At 37.8% G+C, this 23,512-nt stretch overlaps 1 protein-coding gene across 3 annotated transcripts; it reads left to right on the top strand.

The window, feature by feature from the left end:
• The first annotated feature begins 262 nt into the window (after positions 1 to 262).
• On the top strand, positions 263 to 22,964 carry LOC103709136. 3 transcript variants are annotated; one of them, XR_604404.4, is made up of 9 exons: positions 263 to 834; positions 4,089 to 4,825; positions 7,248 to 9,130; positions 10,567 to 10,904; positions 10,991 to 11,642; positions 11,727 to 11,808; positions 13,148 to 13,195; positions 20,494 to 20,608; positions 22,559 to 22,690. XR_604404.4 is itself a non-coding variant. In XM_026805433.2 (8 exons), exons 1-8 carry the CDS (start codon positions 531 to 533, stop codon positions 14,144 to 14,146), a joined length of 4,053 nt encoding a protein of 1,350 aa, XP_026661234.2. In that variant the 5' UTR covers positions 263 to 530; the 3' UTR covers positions 14,147 to 16,768. The 3 variants fall into 3 exon arrangements, 2 of the variants coding, with proteins under 2 accessions (XP_026661234.2, XP_008792566.2); XM_026805433.2 differs by lacking the exons at positions 20,494 to 20,608; positions 22,559 to 22,690 and adding an exon at positions 14,138 to 16,768; XM_008794344.4 differs by lacking the exon at positions 20,494 to 20,608 and having other exon boundaries at positions 272 to 834; positions 22,559 to 22,964.
• The last annotated feature ends 548 nt before the right edge of the window (positions 22,965 to 23,512 follow it).

Below are 23,512 nucleotides of genomic sequence, written 5' to 3'. Positions count from 1 at the left end.
CTTGTAAGGGTATTTCAGTTATTTTAAATTTAAATCGTTTATTTTTTAATGACATTAGATGGTATGGGTATATATATAATGAAGGATATATATGTAAAATAAAAGTATATATATAAATAGTAATTTATGGGGGTGTTTATATAATTTTGTATAGTTTGAAGGATATGCCGGTAAAACATCCTATATTATAAACTGGTTTTGCTGCGAGGCTCATCGGATGAACTGTTTTAATTAAGCCTCAAACTACCAATTTTACCATTGACGTTTCGTTGGTGCGCTGAGTTGTCGACTGGTATTAATCCTCTCCCTTTCCGATTATGATTGCATGAGTGGCCACTTGGATGTTTACGAGGTAGACGTGGCCGGTTGGATACTTACAGGGAAAACGTGGCCGCTTAAATCGTCCTCGCGGAGCATCGGAGATCCGCTTGGAATAAAAGCCCTAGCGCGAGCCTCCGGCCACCGCCTTTACCCCTCGCCGCTCGCCCCCCGACGCCCCCCACCCCGCCCCGGCAACCCAACCTCCCGCGATGTCGTCCGCCGAGCAGCCCCCAAAGAAGCGCAAGCACTACGACGCCTTCTCGGAGCCTCCGAACCCTCCCCCCAACCAGAGCTTCGCCTCTCCGCCCCCTCCTTCTCCCGCTCCTCCTCCGCCAGTGGCGCCGCCGCCTCCCCCCTCTCAGGAGGAGATCCTCCGGAAGAGGAGGAATAGGGAGGAGATACGGAACCTATACGAGTGCTATCGCCGGATCACGTTCTGCGTCGCCCAGAAGGACCCCCGTCTCATGCCCGACCTCGAACAGGCCTATCTCTCTCTCATCACCGCCTCTCGAGGTTAGATCTCTCCTCTTTGTTCTCGTTATTTATCTATTTCTCGCTGTACTAAACAAACCCTAAAGCTATTAGGTAAAGGATTGGGGTATAGCACTACTAGAACTTGATGGGAAGACAAGAAACGGTGAAACCTCACGGGGTGTAGGAAATAATTCACGGAATCTGGAATAGGATTTTGATAGGAATCAATTTTCTTTCAATTGTATTGGTGTCTCCTTTGCCTCTTCTTGTTGCAGTGTCCGGCATGTGCCTTTTTCTGGTCAATCCTTGGGCTACTTCTGAGTGAGGTGTGTAAAAGAAGATTTTTTGCTGGTGTGGGAGTGAAAATTCCCTCGCTAGGGTGCTGAACTGGTGGCTTTGGCAGGGTGGAAGTTTTTGTGCCCTTAATAAGTGCCCTATCATCTTTACCTCGCAGTGGATTTCTGGAGGTCTATTATGATTACTACCGATATGGTGATTTTGAGATCACCTGTGTCTATTAGTGCTTGGTCAGTCTGGACTTTAGAAGTGATTCATGCCTCTAATCATTACTGTGGTTTAGTTAAATTAAAGAGGTTATTGACAATGGTTGCAGTTGTGGCCCTTGAAACCACGTGAGGATTATTCTCCAAGATTGATGCTTGGATGCCAAGGTGAAAGGACTTGGGGTTTTTACTAATGACAATCAGAAGTAGAATGTAAAATAATGGAGAAAAAGAGGAAAAGGGATATTCAATAGCTTTTAGGGGTTCAAACCTCTAAAGCCTTAGGCTATGTATTAATGATTTCTTGAATATATGGCCTGTAGGACATTGCAGTATCTAGGGTCTATAGTTCCCTGTCTTACTAAGATAGGGGGAAAAAATAAATAGGAAACATTGTCAGTCAATCTTGCACTTAAAAAGTAAGGAAGCATTTGTGAGCCAATTTTTAGTGGATTGGAATTCTGAAACAAGAGAACTCCTTCCATAAATCAGACCCAAAATAAGAAACCAGATAGTAAGCCCATCAGGTTGTTGGATAGGCCTAGATAGAGGAAATAGTTTGTCCATAGATGAGTTTTTAACTGCCAATAAGGAAAAATGAGGTTGCTCATTCATTTTTAATGGAAATAACACTCTCATTCAACATGTAAACTGGAGGTATGCACTTTTGATATATTAAGGGCCTTTACATATTTTTCAGAAGATGAAGCAATGCTATGGTTACTAATGTAACGGCAGATAATCTTGATAATTGTTCTGAGTTTGACAGAAATGTCAACCCTAGTGGGTAGGCCACTAAGCACATGGTGCTTTTTTTTCTTTTTTCTTTTTTTTTTGAAATAGGGAAAGTTATGAGGGCCTTAGTGTTTGTAGTTGTGTTATAGCTTTATATAAAGAAACCATTTGAAGAAAACTTGTTCTTGATTCATTCAGTTTGGACAGACAAATGGTGTTCTAATTGACAATATTTATTTTAGTACTTTGGTGTGTGTGTGTGTGAATCATTATTAGTTGCGTAAAAATGGTAATAGTTATATAAATAGAGTAAGAACCATTAATAATATTCATAATAATTGCTATTTTGGGATTGAGCTTTGGTGCAACGGTAAAGCTGCTCTATTGTGATCTAGGTTTGTGTTTAAAATACAGAAATAACCTCTTTGCACGCAGGAGTAAGGTTGTGTGCAAGGTACGCCGAATCAATACTGGTCGGCATATCGGTCGGCTACCAGACTGGTTTGGTACTGGTTCGGACCGAATCAAATCGGTATCGAACTGGTACCTTAGTTCGTCCGGCCACAGATTAAACACTGTGGTCAAATCAGACCATAGCGCGCCTGCGCTGTGGCTGCTCCGCGTGGCCAAAAAGCCACGGCACGCGCTATGGTCAAATCAACCACAATGTGCACGCTAAAAAAAAAGGTGTGAACCAATCGGTTCCGGGCTGGTACGCCTCAAGTACTGGCTGAGGCCGGAACCATTTTTCACTCTTGAACTAAACCGGTCAAGGATCGTACCGGTCCAGTACGGGCTAACCAAAGATAAAGAAACCACTTTGGCAGTTGAGATAAAAGATCAAAGGTCTTTATTTCATTTCTCTCTCTCTCTCCATTGTCAAGATTAGAATGGTAGAATCCCAGCTGAATATCGGGGTGAGGGTAGAACTGAACCCAGGTCTTTAGTATTAAAGCAAGAGACTTTACCAACTAGGCCAGTTGGCACCCTTTGATCAATGATCTTTATGGATATCTTAAAATAACAATTTTTTTCAAAATGTAGGGAGCTAATGTGCAAAGACCATAGGGACCTCAGAAGAATGAATGCTCATTAAAATTGATGGTCCAAAAATACTACTTCTCACCATATTTTTTAAACAATAGTTGATGCAAAATGGATAAGGTTTGTAGGCATTTAAAGGGTTTTGGATGATTTACTTACGTCTTGAAATTTTGAGGGAAGTTTCATGTAAGTATATTGTTCCAGAAGTTGGACAGTAAAGAAGGTTCAAATACAAAAGATTACCATGATGAGGATGAGGGTGCTAGATAGATTTTGTCATAAAAATAGGCATAAGATGAAGAATAGTATTTCAGAGAAAATATAGAAGTTGCATTGATTGAGGAGAAAGAGGGGAGAACTGGTTGAGATGGTATATGTGCATTCAGACAAAAACTAATGTCATAATATGAGGAGGTGCATGGAATTCCCTTGAAGGGTCATGAAAGAGGAGGGGGAACCTAAATAACATAGTGAAAGTTGTGATGATAGATTTTGAATCGCTTGCCATGAGAAACGAGTGCAATCCTAATGGAGTTGCTTGTAGGAGGAGTTTTTAGAGATGACCTGGAATAATCAGGGCAATGCTTGAGGGCTAAGTTCTATGGTTTCACTTTTGCGAAATGAAACTCAATGCCTAGAATTTTACCTTGGCATGTTTTAGAATATTTTTGGCAGAATATCATGGTACGATGGAAATCCTCAAGGAAGTTGACAGCAGGCCATTATTGGACAGCTTGACAAAGAGAATTGCAATTTTGTAGGTGGAAAAATTAATCATTCAGCTTTTTAGCGTTTCCAACTGCTCAACAATTAATAATAAAAAGTGCCTGCTGCTTTTAGAAGTTCGACTATATATATACGCACATATATGTATTTATTTATATATATAATTTTTATTAAATTCACATTGTGAATCATTTGCATTACCTTTTTAAATGGTTTTCAAAGTTGTCTGATGTTCCTCTAACTATTTTTGGTTGGCTATGTGCTACTCTTTTGCTGGATTTATAGGTTGCACAAGTGTACAACGTATTGTAGCCGAGCTTATTCCTCGATATGCTTCATACTGCCCTACTGCTCTTGAAGCAGCAGTTAAAGTGTCCATCAATATGTATAATTGGAGCTTAGCTATAATAATGAGAGGAGAGGATGTAGATGGGGTGGCATTCCAGATTTCTAAGGCCTGCATTTTTGGGTTAGTTGATATATGTTGCACGGCATCATATGAGGCACCGACGTCATCTGTTATCCGGGGCATCTGCAATGCTGTTTTCCTAAATGTCCTTTCCTTTTTCACTTCAACTTTCGAGGGCAAGGATATCTATCCAATAGGTAGTAAGGAAATTCTAAAACTGCAAGAACCGATGGAGTTCTTTTATGAGCTGAAGCAGGAGCAAACAGATGACAAAGAACCTGCTTTACATAAATTATTTGAACTTCGAGCACTTAGCTTGCTCTGCATATTTTTTTCTTTTCCAAAGAATTTACTTGCAGCTTGTTTTGAGCTCTTTGTTTCTGGTAAAACTGATGTTGTCATTCATCAAAGAGGGCAGTATTTTCTAAGGCAGGTGACAAGACATCTGAATGTTGGTGAGACGAATCATGATTTGGAGAAGACAATCGATGGGACTTTACTATGCGCAGATTCAGCAGAGCCTGGCACAAATTTCAATGCAAAACCTGTAGCAAATGAGAATACCATACCAGAAAAATCATTGCAACAATCTAACAGCTCTTTTATGGGAATGGTAATGCCTGAACAGTGTTGAATATCTTCACAAACCTATGGATTATCTATCTTCTTGTTCTTGGTTTACATGAGGTATCTGTCCCTATTATTCTGAGTATTCAACCAGCCAATTTCAACTCGGGGTCTCTCACCTCAGACTAGCTCATGTTTTCATGCTTTACTCTACTAATGGATTGAATTAAATGCTAAAAAATTCATGTTTTGCTTTACATTCTATTTGACATGGATCATTTAGAATTTAGTTCTCTGTTTTGTTATAAGTGTGTGTGCATGCATGCCTGCACATGTATGCATGAGCATGGGCATGCATGCACTTTTGCATGCCACGTGTATTAATTTTAGATGATATAAATGAAGCAATTGTTTAAAGCTGACAAATATTTCATTTGGGGTGTAAATAGTACTTGTGGTATAGGTGTTTATTAGAGTTGTAACTATAGCCATGAAGCCTTTATCCTAACAAGTTGCTTGTATGCGCTTAAGAAATTTATGTAATTATTGAACTCTAGCTTTTGATATTTTATTAGATTCTTTTTCCCACGACACGTTCTGCTTTTAAATCCCTTTTTCAGGAAATGAGCTCCACTTCTCCTGGGGAAAAGTCTCAAATTTGAAAAGAAAATCTTTTGAATCAAGAAAGAGGGGAATTTTTGTTGTGAATGTAAAATCTCATGCGTACAGCCTTTAATATCAACTGATACTTAGTTTGTCTACAGTCTAAAAAATATTCTTTTGTTAACCAATTTTAATAAATTTTGCACTTAACCAATCAAAATCGCAATCTTGAGGAACAATGTAATTTCCCACTGCAATGGCTCTTAACTCTTTTTTCCCCCTCATTATTTCATGAGCTCTTCTAGTCCTAGAAGGCGGGATAATTCAATTAAAGTTGTAAATCCAAAGCCTTGAGATGCTTTGACTAACTGTTTCTTAGGCTTTGATTTGCTTACTACCATATGAGTGTGATGATCTTCAGATAGCAATCTTTACCATCTTAATTGCTGAAAAAGACATCCAGTTCATTGCTTGTTATTGATATAATCCTAGTATTTTTTTTTTCAATTAGTGATGAGTTCTCGTCATGCATATATTAGTGTTGCCAATCAACCTAGACTAGGAGTTAAATTTCATATTATATCAATCTGCTTTTCTTGCAAGCACAATGATTTCCAGTCAAATTCACATTGCATGAATAATTAATAAATTCATTTTCTGTTCAATAGTTTTTTATTCAAGAAACTAAAGTATGTACATTCTTTTGTCTATGTCATATCATATATTGGTAAAACTTACTATTTTCTTTCTTTATTTTTTTAATATATTGGCATGAGATGGTTTGTCTAGCTGGCTTTCTTTACTTCCTGTTATTCAATTAGGCGAAGACCAAGCTTCTACTGTTTTGTTCGTTTGTGTGCTATTCAGAAATACATCTCTTTGTTGTCCTTAAGAAGGCTTCATATCTCTTGATACATGGATTTGCAGAACACCCCTCATGCCTAGTAAAACACAAATTGTAACTTGTTTAGTTGTTCACATTGATACATCAAGCTAGAGTGGAGGGGCTGCCAAACCTGAGTCTATTGCTAAGGTCCTACATGCTTCTACGCGGGGATAGCCTGTTACTTGCACTAAGCATCTAGAGAGTCCAAGTTGTTTCCAGGTTGTCAGGTTCAATTATCAAAGCCTATGCTATGTACATAAAGGAAATACAATGGTTAGATATTATCTGATAGTCTACTTTGTCCAACTGCTTGCCAAATGGTGTCTTGTTATTTGGTAGAACTTACCAATCATCATTTGAGCACGAATAGCATGTTGTTACAATATAGCAAAGTCAATCTTATATCAGTTATTATATTTAAGTCTTTTTTTTTTGCTAACCATATCAGCACACATATTTCATTTAAAAAGTGTTATGCTGATTATTGTTTAAAAGGCAATCATTAGGATTATCTGTTAACAGGAACTAATTCCTATCAGTATGGAGGCCTCAATGTACCCTAATATGTTCATCTTTTTTAATGTATTAGGTGGATATCTAGTTGAAACTGCTGTTAACAAAAAAGCAAAAAAGATTGCTGCATTCCCTCATATCAAGATATGAAGCTTAGTCAATTAGTTTTTAAGGTAATGTACAAGTTAAACAATGTTCTTTAAAGATTTATTTTTTATTTATGGTTTGAACCTGTAACTTAACACTAGAAGTGGCCCTAAATATGGTGAATGAGAATCCAGAAAGGCTGCTCCAAATAGTTTGGACAAGGCTTGATGGTTATATTTATGGTTGAACCTGTAACTCTTTTGTTTAGGAATTATCCTTTTCTTAAATTTTATTCATAGTCATCTCATCATTTAATGCACTACCTTGATGAATAAACCCAGCATATGCCATGTATATGACGGTGGCTTTTCATATGCAGGCAATTAATAGGGATTCATCCTTGAGAAGTTGGATTCTTTTGAGGTATAAAAAACTAAGTGAATCACTTACACAGCAAGCTATTTCAGAAATATCATTCTCTTTGGAAAAAGTTTTGGGTTCTTTGTCAGAACAAGTCAGAGAAGTAGACAGTGAAGAGAATGATGAGGATAGTTTTGATCCATCAAAATATATCAACCATCCATATTTGATCCATAAGATCCAGCATGATAACCATGTTGATGTGTCGAAGAGGGGCCATTCTTGGAGAATGCATGAAGCATCCATTCTTGATGCGCTTCCCAAGAATAATGATTCTGCTGAAAAAAGTGCAGGTCAAAATGCGAAGCCTCTCCACTCGGTGTTTCCACATGAGATTAACATACAGTCAGTAGGTGAAAATTCTACTAATGAAGGTGAAAGGGTGGCCCCTCCAAGTACTTTGGAGATGGGAAGCCATGAAGACATATGCCTGGAGAAAATCTCTGCTCCAAAGGAATCAACGACCAATCAGTTTCTTCGTTCAGGCATCAGGAAGCAGCTGGATCTCCGAAATGATGATTGTAGGGAGGAAAGCCATGTTGGGAACCAAAGTTTGGATATTGATCTTGGGATGCCAGCAAGTCCTGGAGGTGAAGCTGGAATTTTGCCATCTCCTAAACAAAATTTAGTTGTACAAAATCATGTCTCCAATCAATATCTTTTGCACTATGATGGGGATCCTCCAGCTCTGGATGTGTTCTCAGCTTCTAAGCAACTGTGGTTAGGTTCACTCGGCCGTGATGCTTCTGAAACATTAGTTAGGTTGCAGTTCGAGGATTTTGGTCCCTTAGATAATTTTTCATTTTTACCTGGGAAAGATTTTGCTTTGCTTGAATACAGAAACATACTGGATGCTGTGAAGGCACGTGAGTATATGCAGGGTTCCTCTTTATGGGGTGGCTGCCTTCATATTAAATTTTTGGACCAAGGATTAGGTAGCAGAGTTGTTAATGGTACAGCTATCGGTGACAGCTGTCATGTTTATATTGGGAAAGTGTTAACTCAGTGGGCGAAAGATGAGATAATGCATCAGTTGATGGCATTGGGATTGAGGAACCTTCATGTGGTTGCTGATCTTGCAAGTGAGCATGGTTTGCTGTTGGAGTTTGGGACTGCAGAAGAAGCGGCTCATGCAATTGTGCACATCAGGTATCAGCGTAGGGAGAGTGGGTCTCATTTGTACCCAAATAAAGGCTTAACACTGAATGCATGTACAGGGGATAAGTTTGTTTCTGGCTCTCAGCTTTTTGTGAGGCAAATAGATGCGTCTGTCCCTGATGTAGAATTAGTCAATGCATTTTCAAGATTTGGAGAGGTTACTGGTTGGCATTTTGATAGACCGAGTGGCAGCTGCTATATAGATTTCCGATCATATGAAGCTGCAGATCTTGCAAAGTCCCATTTGCATGGTGCAAGGTTTGGGCCTACAGCAATTCATGTTGAATTTAGGAAAGATAGCTTTACTGACAGCAACAGGATCAGAATATCTCAGTTATCTTCTTTATTTTCATCTCTTTGTGCTAAATACAAAATTAATCAGAGTACAAGTTTCTCTGATAGTCATAAATTAAAGAAATGTTATCCATCTGCCATGAGAGATGAAAAACCAACTAGCACCCTTTGGATTGGTTTACCAGATATTACTTCACCAATCTTTACAGATGATGATTTGATGGCATTGTGCAATGTTGCTGTTGGAAATCTTGGGTCTGTAGTTGGATTGGCACGAGCAGGAATGCAAAGTTCTAGCTGGTTTGTTGAGTTCAGCAGTGTGGATGCCGCAGCTACAGCTTTAAAAAATATCCGGAATTGTCCAGGCATCTTCCTTCAAATTGAGTTCAGGTCTGAATCAATACTTGTTTTCTCTGGTCAATATATATGTATAGACACACACACATATACTTGGTGTCCTCGTTTAAGTACTTTTCTGAAGTCTGGAAACTTGGAAAGGCATGCATTATGCATAAAACACTTGAATGAGCTGACACCGGCAAATATCATTTCTCACTATGGCTCAAAACTATTTCTGCCTTCTTCCAACTTGTATACTAGGAAGATCATACATAATTTTGTTTGTCCAACTTAGTGTCAGAAATTGACGTCTAATTCTTCAAACATGCAAGTGTTGTTGCCATCATTCCCAATTAGCTAACCACTGGAAAAGAAATCTAATAATTAAACCTACTGACTTGAGGGAAATCAAAAGCACAGAACAAGGGGATGCAATCCATAATGGTATTATTTAATGCCTTCGAAGGGCTCATATGGGTCTCAATTAAGGCCAAGAGTGACGGTTGAAATTTCACCAACTATGAGGGAAACAGACTTGATAGGCCCAATAATGAGTAATAAGCAAGAGAAGTTAAGCGAGTTAAAGACAAGTTTTGGGAGCTTGGAAAATGAGTTCGGTCTTTCAGACTCTTAATTAAAATTTAGAACTTTCTTACATGACCTGCCTTTCTGAGTTTGGGGCCAGGTTTAAGAGTGCTGACTTGGGAGAGTTTGAGGGAGTAAAAGAAGAATCGAACTATTAATATATGCCCCATGTCTGCTGGGGAGAATCTCAATGTTGTTCATATTCTTGAGTTTCTTGGTGCTATCAATATTTTTCCACATGCCATTGTTTCTTGTGCATTGGAAGTGTTGCCTTCATTACATTTTTCTTAAATAACTAAAAGATATATTTCCTTTCTTTCCCTGTTCATATTGGAATATTTATAGTCTTCCTCATAGGATACCATTCTAAGCTGTGTCCAACGGTGTGCCCTGTAACCTTCATATTCTTTCTTGTTCCAGAAGGATTTTATCTTCTACAAGTGGGATAAGGTTTGCTGCTGATTACACAAACACACATGCCCACACACATTTACTGATCTGTGACCTGTGCATTGTAGGTTCTTCATTCTTCTTATGTGAAGAAGTATGCACTATGATATGTTTGTGTGATAGACAAAGGGTATATAAACATTGTTACTGTTTTGATTAAGTCAAACTCAAAGTTGGTCATACCTGTTCTGTTAAATATCCAGTGAACAGACATGTGGTATATTCTAAATTCTTACCCTGATTTCAAGATGATGCAAGTTATTCACATTCATGATCATCATTTCAGTAAATAACCACTGGCGCTTTGGCTATATATCCTATGGCTTATTTGGAGCGATCTCTATAGTCTGTACACTTCAAATTTTAGCATTAACTTTGTCTTTTTCATAAATTGTAATCTACTGGAATTGATCATCTACAAATGCTTTTTCTGTTAATTTAATCTTGTGCAGGAACTCCAAAGCTGGCTTTTATCATGATGAACGACAACCAACTCCAAGGAAATTGAATGCTTCAGGATACTTTTCATCCCAGGGGGAACTCTGCTCTGCTGGTTTGGAAGGTAAATCAGGGAACCCCTGTGCTGGTCCTTTCACAATTAAACCTGATAGTGGCATCCATGAACTTGTATCCCCAAGAGTAAATGTGGAAAAGCTTGGCACTCAAGTACAGAGTGGGCAAGCATTTCAGTCGAACTGGACTGTTACAGGCAATGCAGACACGCTGGAAGTCGGGTCAAGAAAGGTAGATGATTTTGGCAGCAGTGTGCCGATGGATTTATCATTTGTTGGTAAGACGTAGGAATAGCTATTTTTCCCATTTCCACACGATAACTGTATTGCATTCTGACCAGTTTTTGTGATGAGTTGTCAAAAGGTCCTTCCACTTCTCATGCTGGTGAACAAATCTGGCAGTACAAGAAGCAGGAGATAGAGCCACAAATATTGGCACAGGGAAGCTTACCATGCCCACCCATGGCTTCGCATGGCGTCTCTATAAGACCACCACCAATTCAAACAACATCTTTTGTTCGTCCTTTTTATCATACTCCAAGCAATTCCTGGGACAATTCTGGTCTAAATGCTCTGAATCAAATTTCTGCTGGCATGATGCCTAACGACAATCGTCATGTTAATGCACGCCCTGCTGTTCCTTTTATACCTTCTTCTATAACTCCACTTTCACAGCTGCCTGGAGGTCCCATTCAACGTTTTGACCAAGTGGTTACCGTTCCAGGTTTACCAAGTGTAGCTCCCCCACCTCCTCCAGCTCCTGATGTGCCACCTCCATTACCTTCTCCACCTCCATTACCTCTTTCTCAGCCTCCCTCCATTCCACCCCCTCCAACTTCTCCTCCACCACATCAACTTGCTGCCGAATTTTCCAAGTTGCAAACAGGTATGCCATGTCTACATCATCAATGGCAAGGTGCTCTTTCAAAAAGTGGGGTTCACTACTGTATGGTATATGCAACTAGAGAGGACTCTGTTGCTTGCAAATATTCAAATGTTCTATCTGAACCAGCTGAGTAAGTACTTTATCTTTTAATGCTAAAGTTTACATTGTGACATATATTTGAATTCCTAAGTGGTCTTTTCACATAATATTGCAGCTGGCCTTCTAGATTAGATGTAACAAAACGGACAGACTTTCGGCATGTGAAAACAACCTTTGCTAACACTCCTCCTAGTAAAGTGAGTTCATGAAGAGCCTTGCTATGAACTTATTGCAGTTTTTTTATGCTAGTTCAGTGCCATTTATTGCTACTCTCTGATTTTGGATGGTGTTATTACTGTAGATTCTGTATTATTTTTTCAAATGTCCTTGTCCATGAATGCCTTCGTAACATGATTTATGCTTTTTCAATTGCCTTACAGTGATTTGATCACTACAAGATAGACTAGGTAGTGATTTTCTTAACAATGAAAATTTTTATAGGAGTTGCTTGTACAAGATGCTGAAAAGACAGTAGAAGAAGGATGCTGCTAAATGAATATGTAACCTAGATGGCTTTTGGCAGGTCGGGATTTTTGCCTTACCGATTATGCAATTCAAACTCATGGAGACCAGGCGTAATTTTTCCAGGGTCTCTTAGAAAATTTAAATGAAGAAGTGTTAGAATAGGAGCCATAGCCTTGATGGTTGAAACTCAAAGGAAAAAACAAGCTGGTCACTCAAACTCTAGTTCAGCTTAAAAATAGACTGTAACTCCACCTTAATCCAGTATATTATTTCTCCTAGACAATAGGGATGAAAAGGTGGAGGGAACCTGAAAGGATGAAGAACAACCTCTATATAAGCTTCAGCTTTTAATGAGCAATATTGGCCAGATCAACATTCCAAACTCCCATGGCTTGCATAATTGAAAGAGACCACTTTTGCTTCTTAGGCATTTCTTGCATTTATATACTTTGATTTCATTCCGATATAGAAGCCCAATAAAAATGTGAGATATAAGTCAATAAAAGAATGCTCTGTGATGTGAGTAGGATTAAGGCCGTCCAGAGTCTTTAGAGCGGAATTCTTTCACCATAAAACTCAAGGATTTAACTAAAACTTCCTTGTAATGCAATAATTTTCCATATTGTCATTTGTCAGTATTATATTTAAATTGCTAGATGCTGCTAGTGGTCTTGTTGGTTTTGAGGCTGAGAATGAAGCTGTGGGCATGGTTCTAAACATGTGATAAAATTATATGATGATCTTATTACGAATATGATTCTGATCTTTTCCAGTTGATTGCATATGCAGAATGGTAAATTAGAATATTTAATTATTAAATTTGAGTCATCATTGAGTTATATTTGGTGGTATTCCTTGTTATGGTATAGCTGATGGACTAGTTTGGATTTTTATTAATATATTCTAATTCGGCCTTTTCAAATGCAATTTTTGCATTTTTGAGGCAATCAACTTAGTTGCTGATCCAATAAACATGTTATTTTAATATGTATTTGTTCTCCCCAGTATATATTAATTTTGGTCATATTATGTGCTATTGGCTAACTTCGATAACACGTCTCGATGTTGTAGAGAGAGGTTTGTCGGTTGCTACCCTCTACCTCAGGCGACCACAAAGGCGTAAGTTTCCTTCTTCCCTCAATTTATATATTATCTTTCTAAACGAGATTGTGTTTTTAAGAGCATTTTGGCAAACTCTGTTAGTTTTTGTATTTGGTTGCTTGATTACACATAATTCTCTATTGTGATATTTGATTCCCAAAGCAGTATTAACATGTAGTGGTCATTTCAATAACTGACAAGCCCTGTTGCACCCATCAGAGTCAGCTTTTCATAGCCTTGTATTTTATATATAAATGCAAGTCCTTTTGTGCAAGCTGCCGAAATTCTTCCTCACAACTTCCATTAAGATTGTATAGTTCTTCCTCATCCCCTGTTCCTCACGCATTTGAGGCCATCTCTTCAAAAAGACCTCATTTGTTTTCACCGGTTGTAGCCATCACATCATAATAATATTCCCATTGGCATGTTGTCCCTTGATTTTTAAGCTTCATTCTTCATGTGCTTAGACCTGCCTTTGTACTTTCATCTTTGTATGCAGCTAGTGAGCACGTGTGCTCTTTACAAAATGTTGTAACCCAAGGAAGATAATTGATCATGTTGGCTCCCTTCAAGTTATACTAGTATAATGTTATGATATTGCAAAACATCATCTTCACTTCATCCACCTGTGTCTGATTCTGTTTGAAATGGTTATCTTTATTCTTTTATACAATCTCTATACAAAAACCATGCTTTGTGGAGGCTAAAATCTTGTGCCTAGGTATTGGCTTTGTTTTTAATATGCTAATTTATATATGCATTACAAGAAATGTATCTTGTGATTTCCTGAAGCATTGATCCACCTAGAGTATGTTAGTATAACGCAAAATGCAATTGTGGCCTTTTTTTAGATGCCATATCTTTTACACAGTTCATATAATCTCTCATATTTTTTACGCTTATCTTGAATATTGGATTTTTTTAATATAGTTTTAACAATATTTCTTTTTAAAGTTTCAGCCTGTCTAGTAAAGAACCAGTTGGAATGAATTGGAATGCTAAAGTATTTTGCCTAAGACTGAGCTAATGCATGTTCTAGATTCAAAATCTTGTACCTTTCTTGTACTGGTCAGTGTTGACGTGCTTGAGCATTAATTTGCTAGCTAGTTTTGGAGAATGCTTTATGTGCTCTCATAAGGGGGATGAATATATAACTTAAACAGAGTAGCTTGTGCTTTGGTTTTCTGTGTCAGTTTTTTCTGTCTTACCTTTATCAGCCTGCATAAATACTATTTTATTATTTGTGTTATCTTTTTTGGCTGATTTTTTTTTGCGATGGAATTATTATTTGTGTTACCAAGTAATGAATGCAACATTTCTTAACTAGCTGGGTCGTTAAAAATAAATTTAGATTGGAGACAAGCTTTAGTACAAGAATCTGTCAAGAAGCCTGTAAGCTAGACAATGGAAGGCATATTGTTGGGAAAAATGGTCCAACGATGGAGGTGCCAATTTTGTGCAAAGCCAGCTTTTGGTAATTTAAGCATAATCTAGCCACTCAATGCTGTCAGGTTAGTGGCGAGGATAGTGAAAGAACAACTAGTTAAGCAGTTGTATATCTCCTTTGTTATTGTAGGTGTCAATTTTGTGCAAAGCCAGCTTTTAGTAATTTAAGTAGAATCTAGCCACTCAATGCTGTCAGGTTAGTGGCGAGGATAGTGAAAGGACAACTAGCTAAGCAGTTGTATATCTCCTTCGTCATTGTGGGATGCTTCCCCTCGACACTCAATGGGAAATATATTGCATAATTTTCAAAAGGTGACCTCTTTAAGAAAGATAATTAATCTTGTAGTATAAGATCAATTAACGAACATTTTTAGCCATAAGATCAATTAACGAACATTTGTAGCACATGACATGCTAAAATGAAGGCTTCATTATTGCGAAGTGCCTTTGATTGCAATGCTTTTGACTTCTGATGGAGCATCCTCAAGTCTAATCCCATCGATAAGAGTTGCTTTGGATTCTCAAGATAATACTTATGTAAATGGCAGGGTCGGCGGAACTATCCTGAATTGGGCGGTTTTGGCCGTCCCGAGCCGTACCGGTGGCATCGGTACGGTTCCGACAACAGATACGAAACCTGTTGCCGAAGCCGAAGAAAGAGAAAGAAATAGAGCGAGCGGGGGAGGGAGGGTGAGGGAGAGGGCGGGACGCCGACGGAGGATTGTTGGAGGCCCATAGAGGCCGGCCTTGGCTGCGGGAAACGAGACTATGGCCGCTCCTTTGTTTCGAGCGACACAGGTGTCCGGCCGCGACCTCGCTTCTCGTGGCCTCGGCCAACCGTCTACCAGGCTCCCTCCCTCTCCTCTTCTTTTCTCTCTCTCTCTTTTCCTCTCTCCCACGGTTTGCATGCCAATAAATAAAGTCCTTTGAAGTATATTGCGACATTTCATATTTTTTAATAATTAATTCTTTCTTAAGAAATCAATCCTTTTTCCTTTGATAAAAAAATGAATATACTTCATTTTATTTTTTAAAAAAATTGTTATTTAAAATATCTAAAAAATTGATAACTTCTACATATTTCTACATTTATATATAATTTTTTATTTTTCTTACAAGTTCTTTAAAAAATAAATAGTTCATGATTATTTTTTATTTATATTGGAATAAAAGAGTAATGTTGGCTTTTAATGCAAAAATTTATCAATATTTTTATGTTATATAATTATTAAGTGATTTTTAATACAAACCCGATCGGATTAATGACCTAGACTCTCATTTGGATTAGTCTCCTTATAGGCTTGATAACTATGCTTTATAGTGTATTTTGTCACTATCTTTTACGATTATGTCAGTTATGTTAGATTTTTAATACAAACATGATCGGACCAATGACCCACATCCTTGTTCAGGTTAGTCTCCTTGAAGGTTTAATGACTGTGTTTTATACCCTTACCTAGTTACCCTTGCATTGCGTGCAATTAAATAGTGTATTTATCCTCATCATGTTTGATAAATCATTTATGTTAGATTTTATTATTGAATTTCGTTCAAAATCTGATATATATCTAATAAAATGTAATTTATATCCATATTTGGGAGGGTGAGCCTCGAGCAACGGTAACGTTGCTCCATTATGACTTGGAGATTATGGCTTTGAAACATGGAAACAATCTCTCAACATACATAGGTAAGGTTGCATACATTTGATCCTTTTCAAGCCCTGCAGTAGTGGGTGCCTCTTACATTGGGCCACCATTTATTTTATCCTTATTAGGATAGAAAATATGGATATAATTGATATCCAACTTGTATCTGTAATTATTCAGAATAAATATGAAAATGCTTAATATCCGATTTGCATCTATATTTGTATAGAATAAATATGGATACTAATTATGCTATTTCTTTTAATATTTGTATGCATATTCACATCCACTAAAAGAATATGGATATGGATATGGATATATCGTTATTTGAACTGTATGTAGTCTGCTTTTAGCTCTACCACCTAGGCACTTCAACTTTTAGGAATCTCAAATTCCTAGGCAAGGTTGTTTGCCTAGACATGTATGTTGGGGGTCTAGGCATGCACTGGGTACTTAGGGGTGTAACCTAGTGCTATAGCTACTTTGATTGTATTTACAACTAAAAGTTATCAAGATTATATATATATATATGTATATATGTAGTATATATGTATGTATCTATATGTATCTATCTGTATATGTGTGTGTGTGTATATATATAGACATATAAATCTATACATACATACATACATACTTACATATATATATATATATATATATATATATATATATATATATATATATATATATATTTATATGTATGTATGTATGTATGTATGTATACGGATAATGTAACTTTATGTATGTATACATACATACATACATATATATCTGCACGTAACTGTATACACACATACATACATACAGATACACACGCACACACAGATATGTATGTATACATGCATCTATATGTATCTATATATATATACACATACAGATGTATGTATATATGCATATATATATATATATATGTATTTATATATATATATATATATACATATATATGTGTATATACCAAGGTCGGAGGAATCAGTATCGGACCTCATATCGGTTTTGCGACGGAACGGCTCGGTACGGGTCCGTGTCATGCCGTGCCGGGCCCGCACCGATACAACGAACAAACGGAGTAGAGGCAAAATGAAAGAGGAAAAGAGAGCGGGGGAGGGAGGGAGAGAGGGAGAGGACGCCAGAGGAGGGCCGGCAGAGGCCACGAGGGGTCGGCGCCGGGGAAGAGGGCCGATTAAGTGGCCGACCCCCTGTTTCGTTCGAAACAAAGGTCGACCGCTTAAAAAATTTGCGAATTCGTAAGTAAAGTTGGCATATCGATTGCCGACTTCACTTACAAATTCGCAATTTTTTTAAGCGGTCGACCTTTGTTTCGAACGAAACAGGGGGTCGGCCACTTAATCGGCCCTCTTCCGCTGTTCGAAACAGGGGGTCGGCCACTTAATCGGCCCTCTTCCCCGGCGCCGACCCCTCGTGGCCTCTGCCGGCCCTCCTCTGGCGTCCTCTCCCTCCCTTACGAAGCAGCAATTTTTTTAAGCGGCCTTCTTCCCCGGCGTCGGCCCCCTCGCGGGCTCCGCTGGGATCCGCCGGCATCCCTCCCTCCCCCTCTCTCTCTCTCTCTCTTCCTCTCTTGTTCTACCTCTCCCAGGGGTCGGCCGCTTAAGCGGCCCTTCTTCCGCGGCGTCGGCCCTCTCGCGGCCTACGTCGGCGTCCTCTCTCACTCGCTCTCTTTCCTTCTCCTTCTCTAGCTCCGGGAACGCATTTCATTTTCTGAGCCAGAACCATACCGGTGATCTATTGGTACAGTTCGAAATGGGCTGAACCGGCCTGTTCGAGTTGGTTTTGCCGACGTTAGTATATACATACATATTTGTATGTATATATGTATATATGCATGTGTATATATATACATACAGACATATATATATATATATATATATATATTTATATGTATGTATGTATATATATACGTACATATATATGATACATATATATGGTGAGCGAGAGAGATGGGGGGAAGAGAGGGGTTAAATTTGTACTCATGATGTTATATAAACCCTTCCTTTTGGCACCTCCATATAATAATTGATTACAAAGAGAGAAACGTAAAAGAAGTGCAAAAAATTTTAGTTAGGAATGTATCAGTAAATTTACGTAGATACACTCTTCTTTGGTAAAGACACTCTTTAAATACTCTCCAAAAATTATTTTGGAAGAAGAAGCAGGTTTATATCAGCTAAAATGCAAAACCCATTTCTACGAACATTTAAGAGGTTTATGAGACCACCACAAGGCCTGGGCTGCACGAGCCGGGTTTAGGTTAGGCTTAAGTTCAATATCAAAGCTTATATGCTGGCCAGACGTGGCCCGCCTAACCATGGTCATAGAGGCTTCAGCCTAGACTGCTAGGATCGAGTTGATAAACCTAGGGTGCGGATTGATCTCGTTCCATGATAGATGGAAGGCAAGACAAGAAGGCGCCCAAATATGGGGTTTCCATGACACCGAATAAGAGGAAAGAGAGAGGGAGAGGAGGGCCAGAGGGCATGGATTGATCTCATGCCATGATAGCTGGAATGTGAGACGAGAAGGTGGTTAGATATGGGGTTTCGATGTGCTGAATGAGTGTAGAGAGAGAGAGAGGAGGGCTGGAGGTGAGATGAAGAGGTGTCTTAGGACTGGAGAGAGGGAGGGATAGCATAGGATGGGGATGGTGATAGGTTTTGGTCATGGACAAGGGGGAGAAGGGGTGGTGCAACCTATGGGATAGAGGTGGGAAGGGGAAGCTATTTCTGTGGTGGAGAGGGATGAGGGATGGAGCACGAGGAAGAGGAGAAAGGGATCAATATACCTAAATCACGAAGATGAGCAGTTGTGGTAGAGGTGGGTTGACTGGTAGAGGACGATTGAGAGGAACAAATGTTTTTTTAAGGAGAGGAATGGAAGATTTAAGAGATTGGGATGTCGAGATAATGTACATACAAATTTATTTATCAACTGATATAAAATGATAATATATTTTTATATTATTCTAATTCCAGCAGGCCTATTTACATTTTTCCCTGGTTGACTTGACCTGAAATTCAGTCAAGCAGCAAAATTCTCCAGCTGGCCTAAAATCCTTACTTAGGCCCACCCAGAATTGAGCCAGGTGGGCCCATGAATGAGTCATGAATAATGCCTATGTGTAAAATGCATTTTCATATATGATTTTGATGCATTAGTGGGAAGTTATAGGCACCTTTTCACTGGATAATCACAAGGTTCACAATCTTGGCCCATATCGATAATATGTAGTTAAGGGAAGGTTTGGTATTATACCGACACTCAGCATGCACCTTGTATTGAGTATCTATTTGGTACCAATATGGCACAGTATGCATCGGTGTTGCAAACCTTGGATGATCATGTATCTTTCTAAAAAGATATTGTTTACTATCTTATAAATACTTATTGTTGAAGTTCATTGTATGGAAACTTTGGAATCTATATCTTGAACTATAAATTAAGAAAATTTTATAGATACAATGGATACTTGTAGAATTTTAATTTGAGGTACTCACTTTTTCGATTAAACATTCTGCCAATGCCTCTAAGGATATGGCTGTTTAGGACCGCTAGCTGATATGATAACCTTGAAAGCAAGGTTTTGAAACTCAAGATATGCCCCCTATTGTTCATGTGTCAGTAGAATATGAGATGCGATATCTGTGTATTTAATCATCATTTGCCAAACTGGATAATACTCCCAAGTTGCTTGAAAGTGGGAATCACCATTAATGATATAAATCAACAATCTGAAAGGGGGGCATTTGAAAAACCAACTATCAGAAATTATTTATTCAAGTACCATAAAATCTTGAGACCAAAATGGTAATGCCTGAAACCTTTCCTCTTTAGAGGCCTACTTCTTCTCAAAAGATGTAAACTTAAAAATTTCTATATTTATAATCAAGATTAAAGAGAATCATCCTAAAGTTTGCACAAATTGACAAACAATAGTCTTTGACAGAAATGTCTTTTTGGGGTTCTTAAACTACTTGCCAAACTGGGTTTTCCTTCTCCATCTACTTGTGTATGTATTCAAGTCCCCTTGTGCTTATATATATATATTGTCTTTCCGTCTCTTCACTTAGTTGCCACTTTCTTACTAAATGTCTGTCATAAATTTCGTCACAAATAGTATGACAAGCAAGATTTTTAGTCTCGATATCAGGCCCCGTACTAGTATCTTATTGGCATGAGGCAGTATGATATGCCCCTGTACTGGCATAGGTATGGTGGTAGAACTGGAATGGCACCTCAACCATAGGTTGGTATGGACGCATATCGAGCCTCCCTACCATGCTGACATCATACCAGGTTGTTGCAATACACCCATACCGGCCAGGTATGGATTGGTTCATAAAACCTTGTTTAGAAGGAAATTAATGTTAGTTAAATATTCAGATTGTATGTAAGCCCTTTATTTTTTTAAGTTCAAAACTTCATACATAGTTTATTAAACCTTGACTTCAGTATTAAATGTTTGTGTGTGTAACCTCTTCATCTTTAAATCCATTTAAAAGTAGTTTATTAACTTTTTAAACAAACCTCTTGCTTTTTAGTTTGTACCCACACCCAAGACTCGGATTATATGCCCACCTGCCTTTCTGTTGGTACTCATAGCCCTTGCTTTAGCTCTTGCTAAACTATATATAGTGGACAGCAAAAAATAGGTGTATACAGCAGATGTTTCCTATTTTCTCTTCCACGGGACTTACCTTATAAGCTTCAATCCAGTTTTCTTTAAAGTGTGCGTTGCATATTTCTAACTAATCAGCCTCTATATTACAAGATTTACATTATCCATGTTTGGGATTTTCTGAAACCATGAGAGGCTTATAAATCCAACCAAAAAAGTGGACAACTACTTGCCCTAATATGGTTGTTTGAGTGCCATAAATCCTGTGATTTTGACTGACAACCCTTGAAACTCTGCTTTTAAGTTACGTCTCTTAACAAAAGCTGCATATTAAGAATTTCCAAAGATAAGTCTTTTGGACTAGAAAAGATACTCCAGAACTGATGCAGGGCGAAGGGTGAAAGGCGATTTGATCACCGGGATTAAATTTTGAAGATTAATACACAAATTGAAGTAAGTTGGATTGAAGAACCCTTCGTTTGGTGAAGGAAGTTCATTCCGAGAAATTTTATTAATATGTCAAAAGTCTGCCCCATACAATGTATTAGACTTATATATATATATATGACATGGCCCTTTAAGTTAATTTGGGCATTAAACCTAATACAAAATCATTCTCGAAATAGGACTTAGTAATAAGGGAACATGCTAGATTTATTTTACCATAGATGTAGAAACTGAGCTAAATTTCTATGTTGTCTTTAATGAAAAATTTATAAAAAAATCCACCAAATTTGGTTGTCGAAGTCTTCGCCTGCGAATGCACTGGCTTTTATTAAAGCTTGGCATATTCTAGCTAGTTATAGCACCTGCTCGTTGCACCTTATGCTGCATCAAGAACCAAGCTAGTCACCTAACTAATTTAGAAACTGATCATAATAAAAAAAATCTTTGATAGAAGATTGGGTCTTATCGAATTCAAAACAGCCATAAAGTTATTAAAAAAAAATCACCACATAGAAGTAACTCAATAGTAATGAAGAAATACTTTGTCAGTTGCTGCATCAAGTTTCCTGAGACATTGTGGTTATGTGTCAGCTGTTGTGTATCTCATTATGTGCAATTGTAGAATCTTTTCTAGTTTTCATTTATTTTGTCGCTCCACTGACCTGCTTGTAAATCTTTTATGCCCTACTTGCTTCTCCATCAAGCTTTCCTTATGAGTACTAGTTGACCCAGATCCCTGCTCAGAAAATTTTCTCTTAATAAGATTTACTAAAGAAAAGAAGAAAGATGATCTGCTAATCATTCTTTATGTGGATTGTTGGTAGATTTCCAAAATCATGATACATGGTTCTTGTGTTGTTCAGTATAATGCTTAAAAATGGTTTTTTTTTGTCAATTCGTAATGCTGGGCATGGCTTTTGATATTGCTGTCTATTTGGACGTGCTTTTCTCCTGAAGGTTTTTCCCTTTCTATGAGTACTTGGGTTTGTATTTGTGGGGGATAAAACCTTCTGTTTTAAATACAATCTATGGTAGAACTTCTTTTTTTTCGAACATTGGTGGTCTGTCTTTGTTATTGCTGACAAATAGTTTGATGAATTTATGAAAATTTTGAATATGTAATTAATTAATTATGTAATGTTGGGCAAATCCAAAATTGAACAATTTATTTGATGGCGAACTAAAAGGTTCTGATTACTTCTTGTGCAGTTCCATGATTTCATATCATATTTAAAACAAAGGGAATGTGCTGGAGTGATAAAGATAGCTGCAGGGAATTCCATGTGGGCAAGGTTACTTTTCATTCTTCCCTATTCAGTTGATACTTGCTCCTTGTTGGCCATTACACCTCATCCATCCGAGTGCCTTATCGCTTTGGTTTTGCCAAAAGAAACAACTTCTGAATAGGCATAATTTTTTATATATATATAATTGTTGTACAGAGGCAAAGTATATGTATTCTATATCTAAGCATCTAATAAGACGTGCAAAACTTACTTCAAAATTTGTTCATTCTGCAATCCATCATGTATCAGCTTTCCATGAAACTACAAAGAGTATCTTTTGGAGACAACGGTAGTTTCAATAATGCAAGAGTAAACTAAGTTTTCAATGATATAGAGATTTTCATTTTTCATTGGCAATCCAGATTTACTAAATTTTCCTACCTCAAGCTCATAATTCCATTGTTGCTGCATAAACATATATCAAGTTCAGTTTTGAAGAAATATCTGAATAGTAACTGTCATATTCCAGTTGCAGGGTTATAGATTCTCCATAGACAAACTCTCGCATATTTATGTTCTTCCTGACTATATTCTTTTGTTGTCTGAGAATATAGAACATTGACTAAGTTCCTTTTTATTAAGATGATTGATGGCCTATCTCCTGTATTTTTTATTAAGCAAACAGGTATATTCAAAAGTATATCGTGTGTTTTTCGTGCAAATCTTCCATTAGAGAAGCACATTGAAGCTCTCTCATAGCCATTTCCCATCTTCCTAATATTTGCAAACTCTGTTCCATCTCTTCTACTCCAACATCCCCCATTATCCCGCAAGTCTATTTGTCTCCTGCATGACCTCTACTAGAGTTGAAAATCTCTCTTAGGGCGCCAGATTGTTGATTTTGTAAAATCTCTTGGTGTGGATATAAGTGGCCCGG

Source organism: Phoenix dactylifera, chromosome 16, assembly GCF_009389715.1.
Source record: "Phoenix dactylifera cultivar Barhee BC4 chromosome 16, palm_55x_up_171113_PBpolish2nd_filt_p, whole genome shotgun sequence".
NCBI lineage: Eukaryota > Viridiplantae > Streptophyta > Magnoliopsida > Arecales > Arecaceae > Phoenix > Phoenix dactylifera.
Note: the sequence above shows the minus strand (reverse complement) of the source record. Positions and strands in the feature narration are given on the sequence as shown.

Excerpts from the sequence above, each read along its gene's own strand:
- LOC103709136 (XM_008794344.4), top strand. The coding sequence starts at position 531 with ATGTCGTCCGCCGAGCAGCCCCCAAAGAAGCGCAAGCACTACGACGCC. Across the intron at positions 9,131-10,566 it reads TTCCTTCAAATTGAGTTCAG|GAACTCCAAAGCTGGCTTTT; the intron begins GTCTGAATCAAT and ends AATCTTGTGCAG. Across the intron at positions 11,643-11,726 it reads GTTCTATCTGAACCAGCTGA|CTGGCCTTCTAGATTAGATG; the intron begins GTAAGTACTTTA and ends ATAATATTGCAG.